The 25,300-nt window shown below is 40.5% G+C and overlaps 1 protein-coding gene across 1 annotated transcript; it reads right to left on the reverse strand.

The window, feature by feature from the left end:
- Positions 1 to 508: 508 nt before the first annotated feature.
- On the reverse strand, positions 509 to 22,101 carry LOC306963763 (putative methyltransferase NSUN7). Its single transcript, XM_079557457.1, has 13 exons — positions 21,869 to 22,101; positions 17,824 to 17,882; positions 16,006 to 16,133; positions 15,756 to 15,908; positions 14,963 to 15,146; positions 13,591 to 13,825; positions 13,232 to 13,375; positions 11,551 to 11,652; positions 7,585 to 7,708; positions 5,400 to 5,502; positions 1,649 to 1,813; positions 1,423 to 1,569; positions 509 to 1,121 (listed from the first exon to the last, which is right to left on the reverse strand). The coding sequence occupies exons 1-13, from the start codon at positions 22,098 to 22,100 to the stop codon at positions 822 to 824; spliced, it is 2,076 nt and encodes a 691-aa protein (XP_079413583.1). The 5' UTR covers position 22,101; the 3' UTR covers positions 509 to 821.
- Positions 22,102 to 25,300: the final 3,199 nt, after the last annotated feature.

Here is a 25,300-nt window from a genome sequence, read left to right on the forward strand (position 1 = left end):
TGTTTCCGCTAAAATAAATGATCAAGTAAACCTCCCCATTTAAAATGTTTCCCCCAATGTTTGCACCAATTTTCCCACTTTTTTAACACAATTTTTTCTTATTTTTTGCCCAATGTTTTTCTTGTTTGCTCAATTTCCCCCCTCATTGTAATTACCAATATTTTCCCTGTTTCCCAGCATTTTCCCCAATTTATTCCCCCTATTTTTGCCCCAATTTTGCTTTAAAAAAAAGTGTTTCTTATTTTTGCCACAATTTTCCCCCATTTCCCCCCAAATTATAAAGGGACTATACTGAGTTTAAAAATGTTAAAATTAAGTATTTTCCTCCCCCTAAATGTTCCAGCCATGTCCTAATGTGTAGAAAGAGCTCAGACCTGTTCAAAAAATCCTGCACTGTCACTCAAAAAGGTGTAATATAGAATCTGCAGTTACACGTAAGACCTGAGGTGGCAGTAGTGAGTATAAAATGACCAACTTGCATCTAGCCCCTTTAAAGTACCGGTATTAAAAAAAAAATGTTAACGGTACTCAGCCCTCACCATGGATATGCTCACTTTGGAAAGAATTGCGTTACATTAAAGAGAATGGACACTTCGAAGTAAAAAGTATTATGCCCTAGAAAAGTACAATTTCGTTAAAATCGTTAGTACATGTACTTGAGTAAAATATAACCGATTGCTACCCACCTCTTGGTTTGTTTCGCCACTCATCTCTACACCGTGTAAATGTACAAATATGTTGTGACAATAAACGCATTACCAAAACAAACGGCTCTTCTTTAAATTCATGTAATGCATTTCTACACATGGCTAGAGTTCACTTCACCATCCGCTCGACCGAGAATGCAGGACTTTTCGGGAGAGAGCGTTCACCTGCAAGTCCTGAAAATGGCCCCAAATCCTCCTGGGGCGAGTGTGAGGCGGGAACACAGCGGGGAAGTCCACCTGTGGCAGAGAGATGACCGCTGGCTTGTGCACTTCTCGCGGAGGCGGATAAGGATGGGCCACTTTGTTCCAACCGCTGGCAGTCCCGTAAAGCTCCACTTTGGGGGATCTCCTGAAGTCGCTAGAATTAGCCTTGGGCAGGACTAAGTCGGCGGACTTTTTGACCTTTGGCGAAGTCTGGCAACAATTTGGAAAAAGCAGCTTATTTATGAACAGATTGGTCTTTCACGATGGGAACATGAAGTCAAGAGATAACACCAGGGATCTCCAACCTTTTCCCCTCAAGGTTTTTTCCTTAAAGTTAAAGTTGCCTCTTAATACTTGACTATATTCACCCAAATGGTTTGCAAATGAGTTGTCAGTAATTGAATTTGACTCAATTATCTGGAAAGAGTTGAAGACTGCCTTTGGGACGCTACGTAGAAAGGGCTGGAGAGGGACTGGTTGGAGACCCATGCTCTGAACCGATCTTGTCTACCTCGAGTGGAAGGTGAAGACCACGAACAACAGAATGACTCCAACTGCTGGCTTCCTCCAGGTGCTCAATTTTTAGTAATTTTTGAGAATCTCGGGAGGTTATTCTGGCCAGGAGCACCTCAGCCGACTCTTTGACCTTGGGGGAAGGCTGCCAAAGACATGGAAAATTGCACTGATAAATCATGTTTGTCGCGAATAAAACTCTAATGTGCTTAATAATGACGCACAACTGAAGCCTTCTTGATGGAGGTGCTGCTCCCATTGGTTTTGGCCTCTCTCCTTTTGAGCCTGACCGAGTGAGAGGACTGGGACTTTTTACGTTGTGATTTTCCAGTCGTTTTTGTCACATCTGCCGGGAGGTCCGCTGCAGCATCTTTGACATCGTGGGGAGCCTGCCAGTACCAACACATCCAAAATAATAACAATACGTGAAAAATAAAACATCTATATTGGAAACATGACACCATATAAATCGTATGATAATTCATCCTTCAGATTTTGTTAAAGATGAAAGCCACCATGTCCTTGGTCCTATCTGGGGGTCACCTGCTGCCTCAGCACCAGCACACAGCGGCCCACTGCACTCTTTGGAGCCTGAATTATTCACAAGCGCAGTGTTCACGACTGGGACATGCAGCCACTGAGTTGGTGCTTTATTTTTAACCTTGGTGCGTACTTGGATGCAAATGTATTCACGGCAGTATTATAGTATGATATATGTGTAAATGATATGCAGATACTTGTGTACAGTGAGGTGGCGGTGGAGGCAGGTAAACAGTAGTGGTCTCTGTGTTGCAGTGTTAGGTGGATGCCCTAAACTCCATTGATGTTAACTCACGCAGACAGGGGGCGCTGAATTATTCAAAAGACACTCTCCCTTGATTCCCTTTCTTCCCCCACTTCCTCCTCGCCATCTCTAAACAAAGTGTGCTATCCTCGCCGTGTTAATCTCATGTCTTCTTTTAACCCGCGCAAAACTAACCAACTGCTGTGTACAGGGAGCACTATTCTTTGCTATTCGCTCTGCCTCGGCCCAGGGAGATCAAAATGAGCTTGTAGTAGCAATCTCTGGTCTGTTGTGCAATCTCCCCGTCAAATAAATAAATCTTTTTGCAAGCACAAAAGAAAAATCGCAATCAGATATTTATCCGAACTCATGCTGCCCTACTTTAAACCCACAGCCAGTCTCTCCATATGCTCATTACATCTGATATAAGTTGGTAAAATGCCTGAAAATGACACTAAACAATGACACTCTCAAAGTCAAACTGTCAGATTGAATCATCTTATTTATAGCAATGAGAGATGTCCTTCAACACTGGCGGCCCTTTCGGCCTTGTGTCGTTTTGCTCTGCTTCCCACTGAAATTGGGCCAGAAACACATGAGTCGACCGTCTTTATCGTCCCCAGCTGTTCCAGCATGGACGCCTCGTGAAGAAATTTACTGCCCACCGCTGTGACAGTCGATGTAGGCCAGACAGCATTCAAACACTTATATAATTGCTATTTTTATGGCGCTTTTCCGGGTACCACAATAACTTTTGATTAGACGAGTTTATTGGAGGCGGGGTAAAAAAAAAAATCCTGTTTGAAGTGCCATTACAGCAGTTTGATTATCTTTTCATTCTCATCTGTGGAGGTATAAAACGTGATGGATGACCAGAGACAGGCGGAGAGCGTGGTGCACGAGAGCTCACGCGCCGGTGGCTAATAACTTCACACCAGCGTCATAAGCATCAGCGCCTGTTTCATAAAGACTGTAGTAAATGTAGTCACACTGTAGAGCGGATTATGAGGGAGTTGATAGAAGTGAGTTGAAATAGCTTTTTAAGGTTATTATTATGACATTTACTGTAATTTACTGGAAGCACACTAATACGGCCTGAAAGTGCCAGCAATCTTCTAAAAATTAAAAGGAAAAAGACAACACATGAACCTCTGTATTTTAGTAATTAGAAATATTAAAATTCAAAATGCTAAAAGTGCATATGACGCATTAGACACAATTTCGCCTCCTTATTGGACACCGACAGGAAGTGACATAGAAGTAGGTAAACAATTTTAAACTGTTTCCGTGCCAACCATGTTAGGTCAATGGGAAATTAAACTACTATGGAATGTTACCTTCTTCTATGTCACTAAGTAGCTTCAAAAATCAAATTTTCTGCCCACCATTTCTTCATTAAAATTGCTGCTTCACTGAATAAATGATAATTATGTCACCGATGAACTTGCAACTGATGTTACCCATCTAAATAAGTCATGTTTTAAAAATATGAAAATATGACATATTAGTGGTAACATGTTTTTACCACTAACCTACATAGACACGGGGAGAACATGCAAACTCCACACAGAAAGGCCCCGTCCAGGTGGGAATCGAACCCAGGACCTTCAAGCTGTGAGGCACGAGCACTAATCACTGCGCCACCATAAAACCATGCTGGTAGCTCACTGCTCCCACATGTCGCCAGCGACATTGAGGATGGGTCAAATGCAAAGAGAACAAATTTCTCTACAGAGATTAATAAAGTACATCTTAACAACTTAATTTAACTTAAAGCATATGCAACAAATAAAGTAGACGTGCCCTTATTTGGTAAAATATGGCTGCCCACCATAAACTGACCCACAACACAAAAGTGGACTCTCATGAATATGGTGTAAATTCTCAGTCATCCAGGTGGTTAATTCAATCTGGTAAATTGACAACTGGACAAAACATTTTTTTGACAGACGCCAACCTTTCACTCTCCATTAAGAGGGTCTCCTTATGGCAGTTTAAATGTGAATTCTCCAACATGATGTCAGCACATCACTGAAATGGAAACCCAAAAACTACCATGAGGAGGCTTCCTGGATGGAGAGTGAAACGTAGATGTTTATAAAAACAAACAAAACAAGTAAAACAACTCTAGTTGTCTTGTTTTCACGACTGTCTCTCAAAAATATGTAAATCAAAATGGGGTGGTTTAATTAATTTTCATGTTAAATATTTGCTAAAAAGTGTTGTATTGTACAAAATGTTTCAGCTGCACCATTTTACTAAAAGCCAAACTGTGTAACATTTCACCAAGTAAATGGAATAAATAAAAAATAAGACCTGAGTTTGCTGGCAGCCAGTGCCCATGAACATGTTGCCACTTTGCTTTGAGAACAAGTAGTCCAAGATTAAGTTTAAACACGACTGGTCCTCTTCCAAATGCTTTATTTTGAACATCTGCTGCAGAAATAGCATTGTCTGTCTCTTGCTGAGCATGAGCAGCACATTTGGCCTCACTGGTAAGTTTGCTTGTGCATTCTCATTTTGTGACAGTTACATTGCTCCTGTGACGACAAATGAACTGAAATGTTCTGTTGTGTGGCTTTAAAGGACTGCACTATATAACGGAGATGTGTTACAAAGAAGACAAGGTGGTGGGAGAATTGAGTGGAGAACAATTGTGTAATACTGTCTTTAAGGGATCATTGCAATTCCATTAGCTGAGTTAACAAAGCATCTCCGCACCTGGACCATAGTGCACCACTCCCCACAGTGGGTATCAGCTCCTCTCGTCTGCCTGAATAGATTTCTGTTGCTGCGGCTGACACAAAAAACACAATCTCTATCAACCCACTCCCGTCCCCTTTTCAAAATTCATTCTCCCTTATCCCAGCGCCGTAGCCTTCGACATCGCAAAATCTCTTTCAGGCCGTTGAGTCACACCAGATTCCTGCCTGTGACTGAACATTCTTATTTCTGCTTTGAGCATTGCCTTTTTCTCCACTTTATTCCTCACAGTTTGAACGATCGGAAAGGTGCGGTGCCAGTTTTTATCTGATCGCAGGTTTGGGTACTTGACGTCTGAGCCTAAGTATGCACTATTCTAGCTGTATTTTAGCTCACATTCTGTACAAGCGCTTGGGAAGTGTATGAATAGAACTGTTGGCCTGACACATGGTTTTCCTGTTCGATGGTGATCCTGTACAGAAGCTTACCTCTCTGGTAAAAATAGCCATGAAGCAGCCATTATTGTGTTCTGTGGGGTCCAGCTTGAAGAATTGGTCCTCGGAGTCCAAAGGAGAGCTGAATTGGGAGAGGCTGGTTGTGGCCAAATGTGGAAAAAAAGAAAAAAGAAATGTGTTAAAAACAGTAGTAGCCGCACCACTGACGGCACATTGATTTGAATGGTCGCAATTAGCAAATCGCAAAGTGCAGCACAAACAATACAATATCTTGGGCTATCATGGTTAGGCCTCTACAAAAATGCTGTGAAATGCATGGGATTATTTTGTTAAGGGCAGTCATTGAAATACTTTGAAATAAATAATTAAAACTTAAGTTATTGGGGGACATAACACAAGTTTATTTCTGTTGTAACATTTTTTTTAAATGTCATTATCATGCAAAAAAATCCATGTGAGCAAAGTTACCACATTTGGTTCATTGCCCTTTAAGGGGTAAAAGTAAAAAATAAATAAAAAGTACTTTCAGGTCTCGGGGGTGCTGGTATTCAGGAGGCGTTATGTTTTGTGATATTGATACTTGAATGATCACACCTGTCCAAGGCAAGAGTTTTTGTCATGTGATTGTGCTTTATGTGCAGTGGGCGGGGTCAGTCACTATGTTACTAAAAATAACCTTTGGCAACATAAAACCATAGTCCTCCAGGGTTTATTGGTTAGTTTGTCAAGAAAATACTGTATGTATGAATAACAGGTACAACGAGCATGTGCAAATATGGACAAAACTAATTAACTTTAGGTTTAAGTGAACAAATATGGTGCCTGCCTTTTTCATGCTGTAATTTCACTTATTTCACTACGTCCTCCAAAACCAACACATAATCATCACTCAGCACGATTATTCACCAATAGAATTAGTTTCATCAACTTACCATGGTTAGTTATGTAAAGAAATGTACCATGAATTTAGCCAGACTTGGGTCTCTTTCAGACTTTAGTTTAGAATGAGACCGGTCTAGGGTTGCAACAACCGACTACTTTGTAATCGATTAATCTATCAATTATTTTTATGATTAATCAATTGGCTGTGAATGCTGTAGATTTTTATCAATTGTTTTTATCACATATAGCTTAAGTGGCGCTGCTTGAGGACGTGTTGATGGAGTAAACGAAAGGGAAATGTTTGTTGGAGGCTCTATTCATGAAATTTACAATGTACAAAACACTACAGACCGTAACTATAAAAACAAACTAGGTTTTCATCAAAAATACTACATTTTTTATGTCATTTTTGCTCCATTTGAGTCTGTGTGAACCAGAAAACGATTAATCGATTACTAAAATAGTTGTCGACTATTTCAATAATCGCTTAGTCGTCGATGAATCGATTAGTCGTGTCAGCCCTAGACCGGTCTCTGCTGATTGGTCAAAGGCCACAGTAGTGGGATCTGTGATGTCGGGTGATCTCCTCTAATTGGCTGAGTGAGGACGACATGACGTTACTGATGTGCAGCACGGAGGTCACATGTAAAGTGCGCGGAAATTACCAAAAATAGTCACTTGCCCTATAAAGAGTAGGAGTTCATATGTCAATCTTCTCTTCTTATTAGATCTTCTGGACGTGTTTAGTGTGCGCTAGTGTGGCATGAATATTGATGCTCAACTGCAAATCTAATTGCGATCACAAACCCAACTTCAATTTGTCTCATTAGGTATCTTCCCAAATTCATGCAGCCCTAATATAATTGTATTAGCATTGTGTCAAGAAACACACAGTACAGTAAATTGACAAATTGACTGGGGAGAATTTTACAGTAAGTGCCCTTTCCGACACACATTCATTAGAATTCATAGCCATGACTGAAACTGAAAACGCAGAATGAACGAAGTCTGAATAGAATATTTAAAATTACGCCCAGAAACTGTAGCACTGAACAAACAGATGGAGGGGGAAAAAAAATCAACTGCTGCCTATTTCCTTCCCTTTTCACAGAATTTACCGACATGAAATGGCACCTATGATTTGATTGCCAGCGACTCTACACCACTACACTAAATCGAGCGGCTGCCTGAGGTGCACTGAGACTGTGACAGGGGCCTATCTGAAGAGAGACAAACAACACGCGAGGCTGACACACAAAAAGGATGCGGAGAGCAAAACAAATTCGGGGCGCGGTGTCCGGGGGGGAGGCCCACGGAGGCTCAACCTCACGTTTACCTGGTTTGACTCCCGCCGTTCTCCCCACAGGCGCGGGCTTGTTCAAAGACGGCCCTGACCACCTCCTCGTTCTCCTCTGGGTGCGATGAATACGTGGTGTAGATCACTGACAGGATCTTGGGGACTGCGGCGACAAGACAAGAAAACACAGGGATTCACAGGAGTCGGCTTCAAGTCAGGAACATTGACTACGCAAGTGCAACGCGAAAAAGCTTGAGTGTTTCAGCGCTTCCATAAAACAATTCTGTAGCATACATCATTCATGGGGGTCCTCAGAGGCACTGAAGGGGGGCCTCATGTCTACGTAACACATACTATGAAAAAAATATATATACCGGTATATATATTTTGAATGGAAATGTTCATTTATTTGCTAAAATGATGTACTACTTTAACCTCTTAACCACCACTCTAACTGAACACAGTTTTTTCAGTTCGGCCTTACCCAAACCTAAAAGCTTTTTTCTCGACTGGAACTCGCAGCCTACAGGACAGTGTCCCGCTTCATTTGAAAGCTAAGACCTACCTTTTGTAACTTTTTTATAGCTTTCTCATCCTTGTTGTTTACGTCGGGGTAAGAGGTTAACCTATTGTCATTGTCAGATGTGGCTTTTTATGTAATATGTTCAGTTTAATAGAGTAAATTACAACTATTGGGAGGTCCCGAGAGATATTCCGATAATTTAGGGGGCCGCGATGTTCCGTACTTTGAGAATAGCTGGTGTAGTAGATACCTGTAAATTATCTGTACGTAGAGATTTTCAAGCACTTCCATATTTTTGCTAGTGGTTTAAATCAGGGCTGCGTGATTCAATCACTGAAATCACAACTTAACCTCTGCCTTAACCAATTGCATTTTCTCCAGTTAGGCTTTTCCTAAATCTAAAAGGTTTCAAATGAGGCCTCATTTGATTTGCTTTTTCGATGCTTTCAGTTGCTCTTTAATTTGTGCCCTTTTTGTCACTTTTTTGTGGCACTTTGTAGCCTTTTTGTCACTTTTCACTGATTTTTTTACTGATGTTTTCGTTGCTCTTTTGTTGCATTGTCATTCTCGTTTTCATCTAATTTTTTTTGCTGTTTTGAGGCTTTTTTCAAGAAGCTTTCAAGAAACTGATCCCCAAAGCCCTGTATTAATCAGCTTGTCCAATTCCCTTTAAAAGCAACTTCATATCCCATCTCTATTGTGTCTTAGAGTGTCATTTTTAAACTCGCTATTTCGAATCTTATTTTCCTGCTCAACATTTGATTTTTGGCTGCACATTTTTGTCTCAATCTCCCAGGTGATTAAGCATTCATGCCGCATTTTTCATCCAGATTGCGTCGGCTCTGAAGAATTCCGTGCCTATTGGTGGCTCGATTCCATTCATTTAGCTTTGATTTTCCTCCTGCAAACTAATTACAGTCAGTCAAAAACAATTAGGACGAAAGGGCTGAATTACAACCTGCTGGATTGTGTTCTAAGTCATCTGCGAAACATCTTTTGGATAAGTGGAAATGAGACGCGAGGACGTTATGGGCTGTGGGGGAGTTTGTGTACCGCTTTGTGAATATTTTTTCCGGCCGGACGCCCCATGTACCAAAAGCATCGACTCGCAGTCACTCGATAAACACCCACTAATAATTAACAGTCCCAATGGAAAGACCCTGTACTGGCAGAAATGTTGAGGTGGGCCAATCAATGCTAGTGTGATTAGAAGAGCTGTTTTTTTCTTTCCAATGTGGCTCTTTAGAAACACTGCACCTGCCTGAAGAAAGCACCATGGAGGAACGATGGACAAGAGCAGCATAACTATCACAAAATAAGCATGGCAGGGATATCAATCATGCTCCTAAAGCTCAGTTAGACACATGACAGGCAATAGACACGCTATTTTTGCTGTGGATTATCAAAAGCGTTCGAAAGAAGACCAAATGTGGAAACCTAGTATTTGGCTACTTGTAGTCAGTGCAGAGCAGCAACATCTCCACGGAGACGAGCTGGTGAAGTCCCGCCCCCAGGAAAGACTCAGGTTTTGTTATTAGAAGAGCTGAATGATATGGAAGTAACTTGCGATATGGCTGTACAATATTGCGATAACGATATTATTGCGATATTTCATTAAACTATTTCACCACAATATGTCCCATTCTCGTAAGTAACTAGTTGTTCAACAAAAAGAAGACATAAAAAGACTACATCAGAAATAGCCTGGCCTTAGCCATCCGTAAACTCTGGTCAATTATAATTTCCCTACATGCACGTCTGGGTCTGACCTCAGTGGCCGAGTTACATCGGTTGAATTTCAACCAACCATTCAGCGAGCGGGGGAGGCGGGTGTTGTAGGTGACGTCAAGCATTTTCGCCACATTTGCTGGTTGTAGTTTGGCAATGGCGGCAGAAACGAACGTAATGGAAGCTCTTCAATACGTTCTGGCTAGGCTCCAAAATATCCAGACATTAAAATTGATGCCTAGGAATGCGCAAGGAATTCTCCCAAGAGCATAGCTGATAGCTGCCTCATTCACTCGGGCACATTACATACGTCATGACCAAACCATCCATCCATTTTCTTCCGCTTTATCCGGGGCCAGGTCGCGGGGGCAGCGGTCTTAGCAGAGATGCCCAAACTTCCCGATCCACGCACACCTCCTCCAGCTGTTCTGGGGGGACCCCGAGGCGACACCAGGCCAGCTCGGAGACATAGTCCCACCAGCGTGTCCTGGGCCTTCCACGAGGCCTTGTCCCACTAGGACATGCCTGGAACACCGCCCACGGGAGGCGACCAGGAGGCATCCGAAACAGATGCCATGTCATGACCAAACACTAGTGAAAATCCGATCCAATCATTTCAAAGGAGTTCACCCCTCCCACCTGATAACGGAGCTCAATTGTGAAAGTGGTAAACCAGGCTACATCAGGATCAAAACATAACTTAAATACATAAGTTCAGTGCAATGTTTTTGGCTGAGTTTGCAAAGACTTTAGTGATGTGGCGATATGTTGTGGCTTCTGCGATACGGATATTGCATCACCTAACATCGCGATTTACGATATTTTTTGTGATATATTGTGCAGCCCTAGTTTTAAGCTATTTCAACCTCTTAACCCCCACCTGAACAGAGCACATTATCTCCAGTTTAAACTTTACCCAAATCTAAGAGCGACACAAAAACGAGACGTAAATGAGTATGAAAAAAGCATCAAAAGAGCGACAGAAACGCAGCAAAACAATGAGCTAAAATCAGTTGTGTAGGTCTTTAAAATGGGGCGTTACCCTGACCTATAGGCTCCATTCGAGAAGCTTTTAGATTTGGGTAAAGCTGAACTAGAGAAAATGTGCTGTATTAAGGCAGGGCTTCAGAGGTTAAGGAAATAAATTGCAGCATTTTATTCTGTTTATTGTGTGAACTGCTACACAAAGTGAGAAACTGCAGTGACATATTGCAACTATAAAAAAAAAATATATAATAATGAAGTATTTTTTTCTTCCAGTCAAGGTTTTTGTGGAAAATAATTAATTTCGCAAGGGTTTTATGCCAAATACCCTTTCGAACACAGCACTCTTCATTTACCCAGTCATCCATTTTAGTCAAGAGCTGATGTACAAAATGCTAATTAATTCTAATGCCACTGCTTTTCACGTCCTTGAGGCTCACGACAGCACACCACAGATTTAAGCGTTCACATACTTTTCCTCAAATCCTATTACTGTATCAATAAGTATATTTCATTATGCGATTCGAAAACAGCGTAAACAACAATTAATGTTTGCTTTCCTAGCTGAACAGAGAACCACGCGAGACAGTAGCTGACCATCTAAGGAGCATCGTTAGCATTTCTAATTAAAACTCAGTTAATCTCTATGGGGCTCGCTAACTAATGACAAATGAGATAAGATAATTACAGTAGTCCGAGAGCTGGATGGAGTCAGAGGGGGTGTGCACACAGTTGAGGCGCGTGAACGTGTGTGGACGTTCTACACTCACACTGCATGGCGTGATCAATATCCTTCTTCTGCTGCAGAACCAGAGACTCCAGTTTGCTCTTGGCGATGGATCCCCGGGCGAGGTCCTGCAGCAGGTCTATATCTGGGAAAGCAGGGGAAAAGGAAAAAAGGATTTCAGGTTATCTTGCGCTCAATTTATTCTTTGCACAAAAAGAAGCAGCAGTCATTATTAATGCATATATTGATGAGAATTGAGCGAGTCTGGAAGCTAAATCGTTATCTTTACAAAGCCATTACACAAAGCAATCAAAGGGGGGAAATGCTGAGAATGGTGGGTCGGCTAAACGCAGGCTTCCACAAATTTGGGGAAAATATCAGAATATTGCAATATCTCTGACTGACAATAGTGAGTAGACTTTTCTCCAGTTCGGCTTTACCCAAATCGGAAAGCTTCTTGAAAAAAGCATCAAAATAGCAACAAAATTGAGACAAAAAAGCAATGAAAAAGCCACAACAGAGCAACAAAAAAGTGGGAAAACGCAAAAAAGTGACAAAAATGTCATGGACAAGTGACAAAAAAGTGATGAAAAAACTAGGGCCGGGACTTTTTTCGATTAATTACGATTAATTAATTACATAAGGTTTAGTGCGATTAAAAATATGAATCGAAATTAATCACACTTAACTTTCAACACAGTTTATTTTTTTTCCTGCAGACGTTGCTTAGTCACAAACAACACGTAAAGCCAAAAACAATTTGACTGTTAAACTTGGTTATTCACACAAAAAGATCGTTCTCCAAAAAGTGTTTGAAATGTTCACAAAGGCCTCACATCTCCACTTCAGATGAGTTCAAATGCAGAAAAATAGAAAGAAGCATCTAAAATATACCTCCATAAAATAAATACAACCCCTAAATAAATGATGCTTAAATGCAATTGTTTGCGATTAATTAATTACAAAGGCCATAATCAAAATGTTTTAATTGAGTCCCACCACTAGAAAAAACACAAAAAAAAGCCACAAAAGAGCAACAAAAAAAGTAGCAAAAAGTGGTGAAAATGTGGCAGAAATGTGACCAAAAAAAAGCCATGAAAAAAAACGCAAGGAAGAAGATCAGTTTAGATGAGTTTTGTAGGTCTTAGCTTTCAAATGAGGCTTTACACTGGCCTATAGGCTGTGTGACCTTTAGATTTGGGTAACGCTGAACTGGAGAAAATGCGCCTGGTTAAGGTGGGGGTTAAGAGGTGAAAGGTCGAGAGGAAAACTAAATTTGAGAGTAGACTGTAATACTAACCTCTAAAATGCAACAGGAATCACAATCATTTCATCTACATGTTTTTAGAAGTTCAACAGGATTAGCAGGTACATAACAATATCAATAAAGCAGATGATTCAGGTTTTTGTTTGCAAAGAATTTTGTATGACATTGTTCTGCAGCCCACTTCGCAATAGAGTTGTAACAAACATCAATCAGGCCCAACATTATACTAAACGTGGATTATCCAATCAAGCATCTGTTATTGGGTGGGATGTATTTCAAAGTCGATGAGATAAAAGCGAATTGAGGGGCGGCTTGTGACAGGAAGACCAAGGCAGCTTCAAAAAACAGCCTTTCTTGTGGGGAGTTCTCAGTCTGGTTCGTATAAAGTAGTGTGCTACAGTAATTGATCCTTTTACTGAGACCATCATTTACTTTACACGAGCTCTTTGCTACGTACCTCCATCCTCTTGCAGTATAAATTCCATGGGGTTGCTGATGGCCGACAGTGATGACTTGGGGGCTAATAGGATGACTCGCACCTTCTGAAACTGTTTGCTGCTTCTGTCCAGAGAGTGAAAGTCTCCCGGTATCAGTATCACATCTGAACACAGTGTACATGAAGTGCATCGGTGAAGCAGTGAACACCACAATTCTTCACAGCCAGCGTTTATATTCAAGTCCTGAAAACATGCCAAGTGTTGCTGCATGCCATTAGAAAATGTGTCAGCGTTGCCAAATAAAAACGCTTCCCTCATTAGCGCTGACAGGTATAACAGAGTAACCACTATTATTTACAAACATTAGCATTTTACTTACTTTTGCAGCCCATTGTGTTGACGACCCGCTGCAGATTTTCCCTCTGTGCTTCCGTCCGGTCGCCCGCACACATAAACACTGTGGATGTGTTTTTGGATTTTTGTTTCAGTGAAATGAGCGAAGCCGTGTGGGAGACAGTGAGGCCGGAGAAACACCCCGCCATGAGCACATCGCCGTTTTCAGCTTCTTGTAACAATCGGCGTGCCGCATTCGGGCCGACGCAGCAGGCTTTGTCCTGAGGAGGCGAAGTCCAGCAGAGACATCAGAAAACATGATCCAAATATGAATTCAGTGGAAATTGGATGCGACCAGAAAGAGTTGGATGAAATGTCAAAGGTCAGTGAGTTTGGAGAATCAATGGGAGGGCAGTATAGGAGGATGAAGATAAGTGTAGGAGTTAAATACAAAAAAAGGAGGGCTGTATACTGTAAGATTAAAGCGGCATGAAGATCTGTACTGAAACACTGAGTGATTTTAACCCATGTGAACTCTCAGAAGACGTTTTTTAGCTACCTCTTAACCCCCACTTGAACCGAGCACATTTTCTCCAGGTTGACATTACCCAGATCTAAAAGCTTCTTGGAAAAAAAGCATCAAAATGGAGAAGAACGTGACAAAAAAGCGACGGAAAAAACGATTAAAAAAAGAGACAAAAAAACGGACGAAAAAGATTCAAAAATGTGATAAAAAGGTTACGCTCAGTTATGCACGTCTTAGCTTTCAAATGATCGAGAAGCTTTTAGATTTGGGTAAAGCCGAAGTGGAGAAAATGCGCTTGGTTAATACTGACTTTCAATTTTTTTTTGCTATAGTCTGTTTACTTAATTATTTACTGTTCATACTTTAGTCCCCACAAAGTCCTTGGTAGACATTGTACATAAGATACCACTATTTTACTATTTTATTGTTTTATGGTTTATTTTTCTCACAATTTCTGCCTATTTGCACACCCTGAGTTGAGAGCTGAATGTAACAAGTAAATTTCTCCATTATGAGATCATTAAAGGCTATCTTATCTTACCTTATCTAAAGTGGGGGGTAGTAGGTGAAAGGCAATATACAGGTATATCCAAAATATAATAGAAAAACATGAAAGCTATACCTAAAATAGAGACACATAAAGGGAACATACAAACTCCACACAGGGGATCCAAATCAGGACCCTCTTACTGTGAAGCACGGGCTCTCACAGTGCCACCCAAAAAAACTAATAATCTCACAACTTCAGAACAGACAGAGCTCCATTTCTTTGGGACTGAAAGTGGTACAAGAGAAAAGGTAGTGTGCTGAATCAAACAGTCATTGTGATGGAGAAATTGAGCCTTTTTTTCTCTTTCATTTCAAACCTGTCATCATTCGCTGCAGCTTGTACCTGAACAATGAGCTTGTGGTTGCTAAGGAGGTTGGTGCAGTCCAGTTGAGCCTTCATCTGGACTGGGAATACCAGTATATGCTCGCAGTGTGGGTCTTGGCAGTAGGTCTTCCCCTGGAGCTGTCCAATTGATCTTGTCCTGGAGAAGCCCGCTCTTTCCAGCACATCCTGGACCTCGTCAAGACTAGACCGAACACACAGGAGAGACAAGATGATAAAATATGACTGGAGATACACTGAATTTACCTGAATTTTGACAGATTCTTTCCTTTAATTATTATGTTTTTGTGTATTACTTTATTATATCTTTGTATTATTGTATTTTATTGCATGATTTTGGCATCAGACAGCTACATAATAAAAAAGAAATATTTAAAGTGGATTGAAAGTTCAGTAATAGTATAGTTTAGTAATAGTAATAATGTACATAAAATGGTTCCCACACACTTAGAAATGCTCACAGTCCGGGCGGGTGACCTTTACATTGGGAGAGATGGCTGAGGGCTGTCGCTGATTGAATCTGTCCACAGCAACGAGATTTACAACTAACAGAATCAGGCTGAGGGCACAGAGCGGAGGACATAATCACCCATAAACACTCTGTCGGGATATTTAATAGAGTGTCAGCTAAGCATAAAACATGAGGGAGCGTTGAGCCAAAATCCCAAGCTAAAAGATATGGGTCGAGGTGAACTCTATATGTACTGTATTCATTGTTGCCTTATATTACGGAATATTATTACAAAAAGATAAAATCACACATATTCCATTGCAGTATCCAGTTTGTGCAAACCTGCTCTTCAGAGAGTTGACCCAGGCATAAAGCATCAGGCTGCTGGCTCTCTCTTGTTTTATCCTCACACTCTCTGGCAGCATACACTCTATGGACACGAGCTCGTGCTTGATCCTCCAGCGAGCCAGCGAGGCTGCAAACTTGGAGGCGAATCTGCAAAAGAAAATGTTGAAAATATCTCGGTGAGAGCTTTATATGATGATTTCTTGTTCTAGACTTGACGCTAATCAGAGCAGATGATATACAATACCTGTCAAGCTGTAGCTCCACATCTCTCACTTCCTTTATAAATTCATCACAGTCACATTTGCGTGGGACAAACTTTCTGTCTTGAAGGTCGTACAGGATGACAACAACAAGGCTCATTTGATCATCAGGCTAGATCAGAAAAATGTAAGTAAAAGTTATGAGAAAATTCCATATAAATATTTCTTTCGCTCCCTAAAGGCAGCAGTGCACCAGCCACATTAGAGGCAGATGGTGATGCCCAGCTGCAGTCGCTTGGCCCGGTCATATCAATAGGCTAATGGGGCTGAAAGCTGGAGGCTAAATAAATATTACATTTTCAGGCATTTAACCTTGTGTAAATCGAGAAATATATTTAACATTATTAATTTGTCTGTCTTATTTCCATGGTTAAGTCGCTGGCTGTACAGTGCACATTCTGTAGCATAGCAACGTCATTCCCATGGGTGGTTATTGGGCTACAGTAAACATGCCGGCAGGTCACCTTAGATACTGGGCTATCACTATGAAATTATCTTCAGTCTAAAATAATAATGATAATAACAATAACATCTATATCACATCCATTGTGTTTAGTATGAGCAGACTGACTACAGTTTTCAAGTACCTACAGGTATCTCCCGAACCCCTACCCTCCACTATCTGCCCTCACTGTCAAGGTTGAATTTTATAGATGCCAGAGGTGTAAAGCAGCTGAGACTGGCTTCTAAAGACCCTCATTGTGTCTAGACTTTATTGTCTGAAGGATGCAGAGTAACGACCTGCCACCAACACATTGTGCCACCAATTCATTTTACCCAGGGCCATAATTCACAAGGACAACAGTTGTGATGTGTGAGCGCTGTACAGCCCACATCTCACCGTTAATGTAAACATTTGCCAGAAGCACTGACAGAGACAGACATCGTCTTTCACTGCACAAACTCACTTAGCCACTTTCCATTCTCTGTTCAATCTCCAGGTGGCTTTGTTATACATCATTTCATAGGTTGCGTTCAAATTTACTTAATACTTTCAAACTGTCCTTATTGCAGATGATTTGACCGAGCTTAGAAATTACTGCTCTTACTCCCCATTAAATACACTTTCCTGTCAGTACAAAACAATTATAGATCTCTTTTCCACACAATATTATTAAAATGGCCTGACTCAATCGAACATTTTACTCGTTGAAAGAACCCCAAGGCACAAGATGAACAAATTTGGGGGTAAAACCATGAACAAACAATGATCACTGAGAGTAAAGGAGGATTTTTTTTCCCATTCTTACCGTTAGATTTAGCATCTATTAGGACTGATGTGAGCTGAGCTAAATGAAAGGTTACAAACAACTGCCTCTGGGGCATTAAAGAGTTTGATTTTATTACTAATTAATGTCCCTATTTTGTTTGAGAAAAGCAATAAAAGAGACCAAGTTCAGCTTGCTCTGCCACAGAGCATCTATTAGATGTGTAGCTCCAAAGGGAGTGATTGTCATTGATTAGGAATCGGAGTTAAAAGCAGACAGAAAGCTTTGTGACTTGATAAAAAGTGTATCAGCGCAGAGCATCACGCTAACTGATGCTGATTAGAGGAGAAGAACAAAGACTCTCGAGCAGCAATTCAAATGGAAATTACAGGCACCGTCAAAGCAGCAGGTAAAAGCCAAAGATGAAGGTAAAAGTGTTCTCACTACACTCTCAAATCGTTGATTCAAAAGTACTTTTTCTATAGTGCGACATTCACAGGAAGCACGTCAGGCACAAATGAACGTGTCAAATATGGTGCAAAATAATTAGGTTTATATGAGGTGTCAAACCGCCAGAAATAAAATGTTACTTACCAGTGGTTGTGTGAGGTAAAAGCTGCTGTCAAGTAGGATGTTTTCTAGCAGTTCTTGATCTGCACAGAAATTATAATATCACGAAATGTGTGGCAGTCATCTTCTCTCCGGTTGAAGGTTCGACATCACTATCAGGTCTTAGCTAACAATAACTATGTGCATCCAAATACTGTAACAGAAATAAGGAATAAATACACTGCACTTGAAGAGGCTTGTTTATTGTGCTGTCCATTCAGTGCCATTGTGTTGTGGCTACCAATTGTTTTTTGATAATATAAATGAAACACTGTCCTAACGTTCAGTGAATGCATAGCATCTTGTTATTTTTATAGCTACTGGCAGTTTCCTCTGGAGATACATATCATCACGCCACTGGGATCTCTGCCAACTGGTCCCTACAAAAGCATTAAGCAAAAAAAAAATCATAGTACAGTATTATCTAAAAAATAAGTATCGAGCAATCTGGTGTACAGCATAGAAAGGCATTAGGTGTGCTATAGTTGCTACTGCAGTAAACCTTAAAGATAATCCCTTGGGAGATAACCATTCAGAGAACAAATGCAGTGCATTGCGGTGCAGACCACATTGGGGGCCGTTATGCTGCTTCTATAGAGGTCACAGCCCTTTACATGCAATAAATCACCCTCAGCAGGCTGCTTGACCGTAAAATATTACAGCCTTATTGTTAACTGAAGACATAGCTATGAGTTAGACATTGTGCCACACATTGCAGAGAATCTTTGCAGTCGACAAAATAACCTTATGTAGCAGCACACAGTAACATGACATTGTAATAGCTGGTGCTATGTGCTGTGCATTTGGGCATTGCACATACAATGAGTGATGGTGACTGTGGTCAAACAAATGCTTTGTGGAGCGGCCAAACCTGAGCTCTCCACCTCTTCTTCACAGCCAAGTTTCTGTCTGCAAATATTCCATGCCAGTGCACCAAAGCACACATTCCTCTAGAGTCACACAAGCCAAAAGTGACATAATCTTGTACTAAATAACAAGTCACATACCCCGACAATCAGACAAGTTGCTGTGAGAAAATGTTTCTGAACTTGGAGTGTTGTAGGTGCGAAAGGTGTGAAAAAACTGCCTACGTTAAATTTTGTGTGGAAGACAAAAGTTCTTACTCCCTCTGACTGGGTTGTTTTAGTATGTTTTAGTATGAAGCGCTTTGCCTCTCGCCTCAAGAGACTTTATCAGAGAATAAATAATGTTTCCGTAGCAGGCTGAATGCCAGTCTAGTTGAATTTTTTGATTTACCTTCTTATTGGTACTCCCTTAAATGCATATGTATGCAATACTGTAGGGTTGTTAATGTTTACCCAGTATAGATGTCGGAACCTTTGTCTATAATGGAAAAACTGTACGACTGAGAGCGTGCACAAACGTGAAATCATCTGTTATACATCAGCCCGCAAAAGGTCACAGACTTGTGTACCACTTGCACGGCCCCAGAATTGAGTGGATTGTGCCATCTGACATAAAACATATAAAAAAGGTCATATGAATATATGCAAATCCCTCAAAATGCCAAAAGGAAAAGACAAGGTAAAAATAAATATGACAGTGCAGAAAGATTGAGCAAAGCACATGACATGATTTGAAACCTTGGCAGCCCAAATTCTCTGGAGGCCAGTGAACTGAATGACAGCCACTCAGCAATAAAAATGATTTTTGGAGAAAGGTATGAATATATAAAAATTAAAAAGACAGACAGAAGGAGATAAGGGGACTCTGCATTTTTGTGACACTGCACTTATTTTCTGCCAAAAAAATAAACTCTCCAAACTTCTTTTTTGTTGTACTAGTGACAGTCAACCAGTCTGTGTCCTCAGCTGCCGCTACAGAGCTGAGTGAGTGACTTTTTTGAGTGGCGCAGATAAGGGCTAAAATCACAGGATCAATAGCACTGCTCAGTGGTATTTCCTTGGTGCATTTCTCGCTGTTGAAGCATTTCTCCTTCAGGTTAACAACTGACCTCAGCTCGATTTGGGATCAGTCACTCCAAAGCAGCGTGCGTGACAGTGTGTGTGCATTGAAGGTCAAGAAACTTTTATGTACGCGTCACAAATAAATCAATTTATGCAGCAGAATCTAGCCCTCGCCTTTAAGAGAGTGGAAATATGAACATGGCCTTCGGGCTGCACAATACAGTATATCGCCAAACTATCATTATTGTAATAACTGTTTCAGTGCTTATATACAGGCAGCTACAAGTTGAATTGAATGCTTTTTTATGTCCTTTTAATGCACAAATAACATATTTTCAATGCCACATTTGCAAAAAAAGGATGCATGTTTAGATAAATCACTGGACATTGGACAAAAAGTAATATCTTTACTTTACTGTGCAGATGTCAAACTACTCCTGGTATTATTACGCCTTACAATATAGTTCTCCTTTTTATCCGCTTACAAAATCTACATTGTACATTTTTTTGTAACTATACTTTATCATGTAACACTTCAAGTAACCATATTTAAATAGGGAAAACGTGGAACAGCTTGGTAGCTTGGTAGCTTCTATCTTCACTTCGTTTGGAGCTATAGTGGAGAGGAGGAGAGGCTAAATGTTAACACTGTCTGTGCTGTGTTTACAAGACTGAGGGCACGAGTGAAGACCAGACAGGTACAAATGAACTTGTCTCATCTAAGGTAAGAACATATCTCAGTATGTAAAAACGGTGGCCTATTCCTTTAAGACCTTCATTTCAGCACAATACATTCAATGACTTGTAATACTTTTTAATGCCTAAAACCCTGTGTTTTGAAATGGTTTAGTAAAATACTGCAATAATATTGTAATCATTCTCATATAGTGCATCCCTAACTGGCTTCCACCTCATTCTGTTTCATTACAAAAAACTGGAGCAATAACTCTGGCTCTGGTAAAATCAACAAAGTTCTGGAGGAATGAAATTACATGGAAGAAAATCATGTTGGATTTTCCAGCTATTAGTCAAATTAGAAACGACCTGTGCTAAACTTCACCATATGTTTGAATATAAACACATTTCTGAAAAGAAATAACAAATCAAAACGAGCAATTTCATTCAAATTGGAGAAAAAAAAACCTAAGTGTCTGTTGTTATCCTGTTATCACCTCCACTGTGTAAAGCACTATGACCTACAGCAATAACATTGGCCACAGCAGTCGAGGAGAGGGACTTGTGCTGATGGATATTCGGAGGTGTCCTGCATTAATTGAGGAGCATGTATCGGCCAGAGGCTTACACAGGCTCAGTGGATTGATGCCCAGGAACAAAATCACTCATGCCAACGCGACTGTTCCTACTACCTGACCTCTCCATCCCAGGAACACATTAAATCGATGCCAGACAGCTTTCTGCATCAAGAGTCGGATAACCTCCTCTTTCGCTTATCACCCCGGCGATTACACACACCCCTGCGCGCCTTCAGCCACCCAGGCAGCACCCTTCTCACAGATAAGAGATCATAGGGCAGATTGATTTGTAGCATCACGCTGGATTCCCCTGATCACCTGAGCAGCTCCCTCTCCACTCTCCTTGTCCTTCTACTATTTATCTTTTTTTCCCCATTTGCCCTGTCAATTAAGTTTCGCAAGCAGGGCCACTACTCTCACACACCTTAGATGGCCGTTTGATGGCTCGGAGTAAAATGAGTACAACTAATTTGATAGTACAGATGTAGATGTTTTAAATTCTGAAGTGAGTTGACATGTTTAATCGACCAGATATTCTACAAAACCACTTAAACACAGTGCATTCCATTAGGGTTTTTTCATCAACCTGGAGACTAAAATGGAGAGGCTACACAAGGAGAATTATGATCAAAACTGAAGTTAGTTTTGGTTTTCAGCTGTTAGCAAAAATGTGTGTAATTATGTACAATCAGTCAGATGGAAGACCTCAGAGATTTTGGAATACATTGTGACTTCTTGAGATATGGATGTTGCGTTACCTAATATTGCAATAACAATATATTGTGTGCTCTAACAGACAGATAGACTTATTATAAGGAAGAATCAATGTAGGCTACTTCTGCTACTTACATTTCAGTGCATTGAAAGCCAGCTCATAGGCTGCACGCTGCATTTCACCATCGGTGACCTCAGGCAGAGAGAGCCCCCTCTCTTTGCCGTAATTCACCAGTCTTCGGGCAGCAGGTTTCTCCAGGTAATTGTTCTGAAAGATGACTGATGCCAGCAGGTAGACTCTGTCAGAGAAACCCTCGAGGGTTTCGCCACTGGCGGTCCGCTCCAGCTGCACAGGGGGCTCCTCCATCTCTGCTGCAACACAGTCTTTATCAGTTTCTTTCTGTTCTTTGGGTGCTTCTATTTTAATCAAATGGAGCTAACTGCATTGAAGCTGTGATAGGCCTCTTATTTAAGGGGAAGATGAAAGAAAAAGCTACTCACAGCAGGCAGTATAAAATGTTATATTTTAAGCAGGGCTTGGGTGTACACACATTTTTACTCACTGGTGGTCATTGCGGCATGTCTTTATGCAATGTTAGCAGACACAATTTACCATAGTCATACTGCCTTTGCTATGCCGGATGGTACTTAGATGGAAAAACACAAGGGTAGGTAGTCAGAGTGTGTGGCGTGGTGTGGGAGTCAGTGTTGGGCAAGTTACTTAAAAATTGCAATATATTTTATATTAAAGGGACTGTACGGAGTTTAAAAATGCTAAAACTAAGTATTTTCCTTCTTCTACATGTTCCAGCCATGTCTTAATGTGTAGAATGAGCCCAGACCTGTTCCCCACAACTTCCTCTAAAATCCTGCACTGTCACTCAAAAAGGTGTTAATTCGGGCCCGAAGTGCCGTCATGCACAATATTAATATATAGAAGGTGCAGTTACAGATAAGACCTGAGGTGGCAGTAGTGAGCATAAAAATGACCAACTTGTATCTAGTCCAGACCTGGGCAAAGTACGGCCCGCGGGCCACATCCGGCCCGCGAGATGATTCAGTCCGGCCCATAACTTGTAGGGCATAAATTCATAAGCATGTCAAAAAAAAAAGTAAGTCTCTAGCTCATTCCTGTGCGGAGTTGTGATTTTTTATTTTTATTACCAGAGTGCTCACTCCAGCCACTAGGGGGCAGATTAAATAAGAATAAAAGTAAAGAATTCCACAGGTGTCCAGCAAAGGGCACTGGCATAATAAGATATAAAGATATAAACAACACATTGTGTGACTTGCAAGTGGGAAATGGACAGTCTGCCCCTGGGCAGCTGTGGCTACAATAGTAGCTTACTACCACGGAGTGCGGAGTGAATGAATATTGACTACAATGTAGCAGAGACTTGTGACACAGGCTTGTAAAGTGTAAGCCGTTTTTATGAGGCTACAGTCCTGCCAGGCTCATCATTATAGATTATATAGATATAATCTATAGATATTGAAATAATTTATAGATATTGAAAAAAAGTCCTCAATGTATTTTCCCAATCAAAACATTTTTTTTTATTTTGGAGCTTTTGTTCATGGACCCCAGCGATACACTCCCGATATATTATACTTATATCCCGATATAAGTTTGAGTTATTGTTGGTGCGGCCCTCCGACTCAATTCAGGCTCCTCATGTGGCCCCTTATGAAAATGAATTGCCCACCCCTGATCTAGTCCCTTTAATGATTACAGCTCAAAAAAATGTGTAAGTATTTAGTAGTTGTATTACTACATATTACTGTTTCAAAAATGTTGCTGAGTTACACTACATAGAGTTACTTTTGAGTTACTTTTGGCTAAATCTAAACTGAAAATAGTAATAATTCCGAGCAAAGGTGCAGTAGGAGATCCTTTTTTTCTTCGCTCGCTCTTGTGTTTTGCTAATGCAAATCTAATACACAAGTGTTCAACTTAATTTGGCATGCTGCATTTTATTTAAGAGAAGTTAGGCATTTTTTTTGTTTGTACATTTAAATGCACTTGTAACTCAAGTTACTTGAAATGTAATGACTAATATATTCCCGTACTTTGTGTAAGTAATATGTTTAATCCTTAGTTACTGAAAAAAGGAATATATTTTTGTAACTCATTACTTTTGTTATACGTTACCCCCAACACTGGTGGGAGTAAATGGTGGTCGGAGAATGGCAGCCTTGCTTTCGTCAGTCTGTCCCAGGCAAGTTGTGGCTAGAAATGTAGTTTACCACTACCAAGTATGGAGTGAATGAACAATGCATGAAAATGTTAAGCGACTTTGAGCATCAGGATGCCCGCTATATAAGACATTACTGGTACTTTTTATTATTACTTTAATAAATAAACGCTATTAATTGTTTGAGTTATATAACCTATGTTAGTCTGTCAAATACAACAAAAAACTGGTAAAACTACACATAGGATTGGTTTATGCTTTTCTTATTATGCACACCTGAGTTTCAAAGGGTCTACAATCATATTTTGTATTATTAGCAAACCCAAGTGAGAGAGTTACTTGCCTAAACAGAAATAGACCACCTTTTGACAAGTTCTAATCTCAAGACCTGATTTTACCATTACTAAAGACTACACACCAGCCTAAATCAAGCTGCATTAATAAGAAGTTGGATGTGTATTAGTTTTGAAATCATAGCTACAACTTGAAACAAAGCAGACTTACCTCCTTCCTGGTGAGGCTTGCTCGCTTCTCTTGAATGTGCCTTGTTTTTGCCTTTGCCCGGGTTAGCTAAAGCTGACTGGCGACATCAAGGGTTATCGTTTAAACTTGACCCGACATGTGAAGTCCATGGATGCGACACGGGGCCCTCTCTCTCCAAATCTCTGCCCGATCAGAGAGTCCGTTTCCTGAGAGATCCTTGGGAAGTTGCTGGCCACGCAAGACTGTTTTTATCCCAGGAAGAAATGATGTTAATTTGTGTCCGACGCAAACTTTGAAAAGTCCTTTTCCCGGAACTCCCGCTTTATTGTATCACCATGGTAACCGCCTCGCAGTCCGCTCGTAGCCTCCTCTCTCCATCTCCATCATAATATTAATAAAAATGACAATGTACATATTATCATGTACTACATTCGGGAATCCAAATTATGTTGGAGATTATAAAAGAAAAAAAAATGCTGTCCTTAGAATGATACAATGATAGGAGAACAATTCCTGAGTGACATCATGTGCATCATGTGACTCGGGTTGCTGATTACTAATTTCAAATTGTTGCATTTCATGATAAATCTTGGGCGTGGGTAATTATGTATAATGCTACAAGCAGCTCTGAACTGAACTGTAATCATTTGGAAAGGTGCGCCCTCTACTGTTAGATAAGGAATCAACACAGCACATGATCCGACAAAAATATGAATATTGCCTTTAAAACTTTGACAATTCAGCAGTTATCAAAATAAATGATATTATATCAAAATAATTGAAATCCAAACACTGAAAACAGTATTGTCATTTTGAGTTACAGTACTTTAATATCTTATGTCGGAAATATATTCACATACAGTTTAATAGAAATCTGTTACATCAAAAA

The sequence above is a fragment of the Gobius niger genome (assembly GCF_951799975.1).
Source record: "Gobius niger genome assembly, chromosome: 5".
Classification (NCBI taxonomy): domain Eukaryota; kingdom Metazoa; phylum Chordata; class Actinopteri; order Gobiiformes; family Gobiidae; genus Gobius; species Gobius niger.

Coding starts and splice junctions, on each gene's coding strand:
- LOC306963763 (XM_079557457.1), bottom strand. CDS start 22,100: ATGGAGGAGCCCCCTGTGCAGCTGGAGCGGACCGCCAGTGGCGAAACC. Junction 13,826..14,962: donor ACCACAAGCTCATTGTTCAG/GTACAAGCTGCA, acceptor TCGCCTCCTCAG/GACAAAGCCTGCTGCGTCGG. Junction 13,376..13,590: donor CAACACAATGGGCTGCAAAA/GTAAGTAAAATG, acceptor CACTGTGTTCAG/ATGTGATACTGATACCGGGA.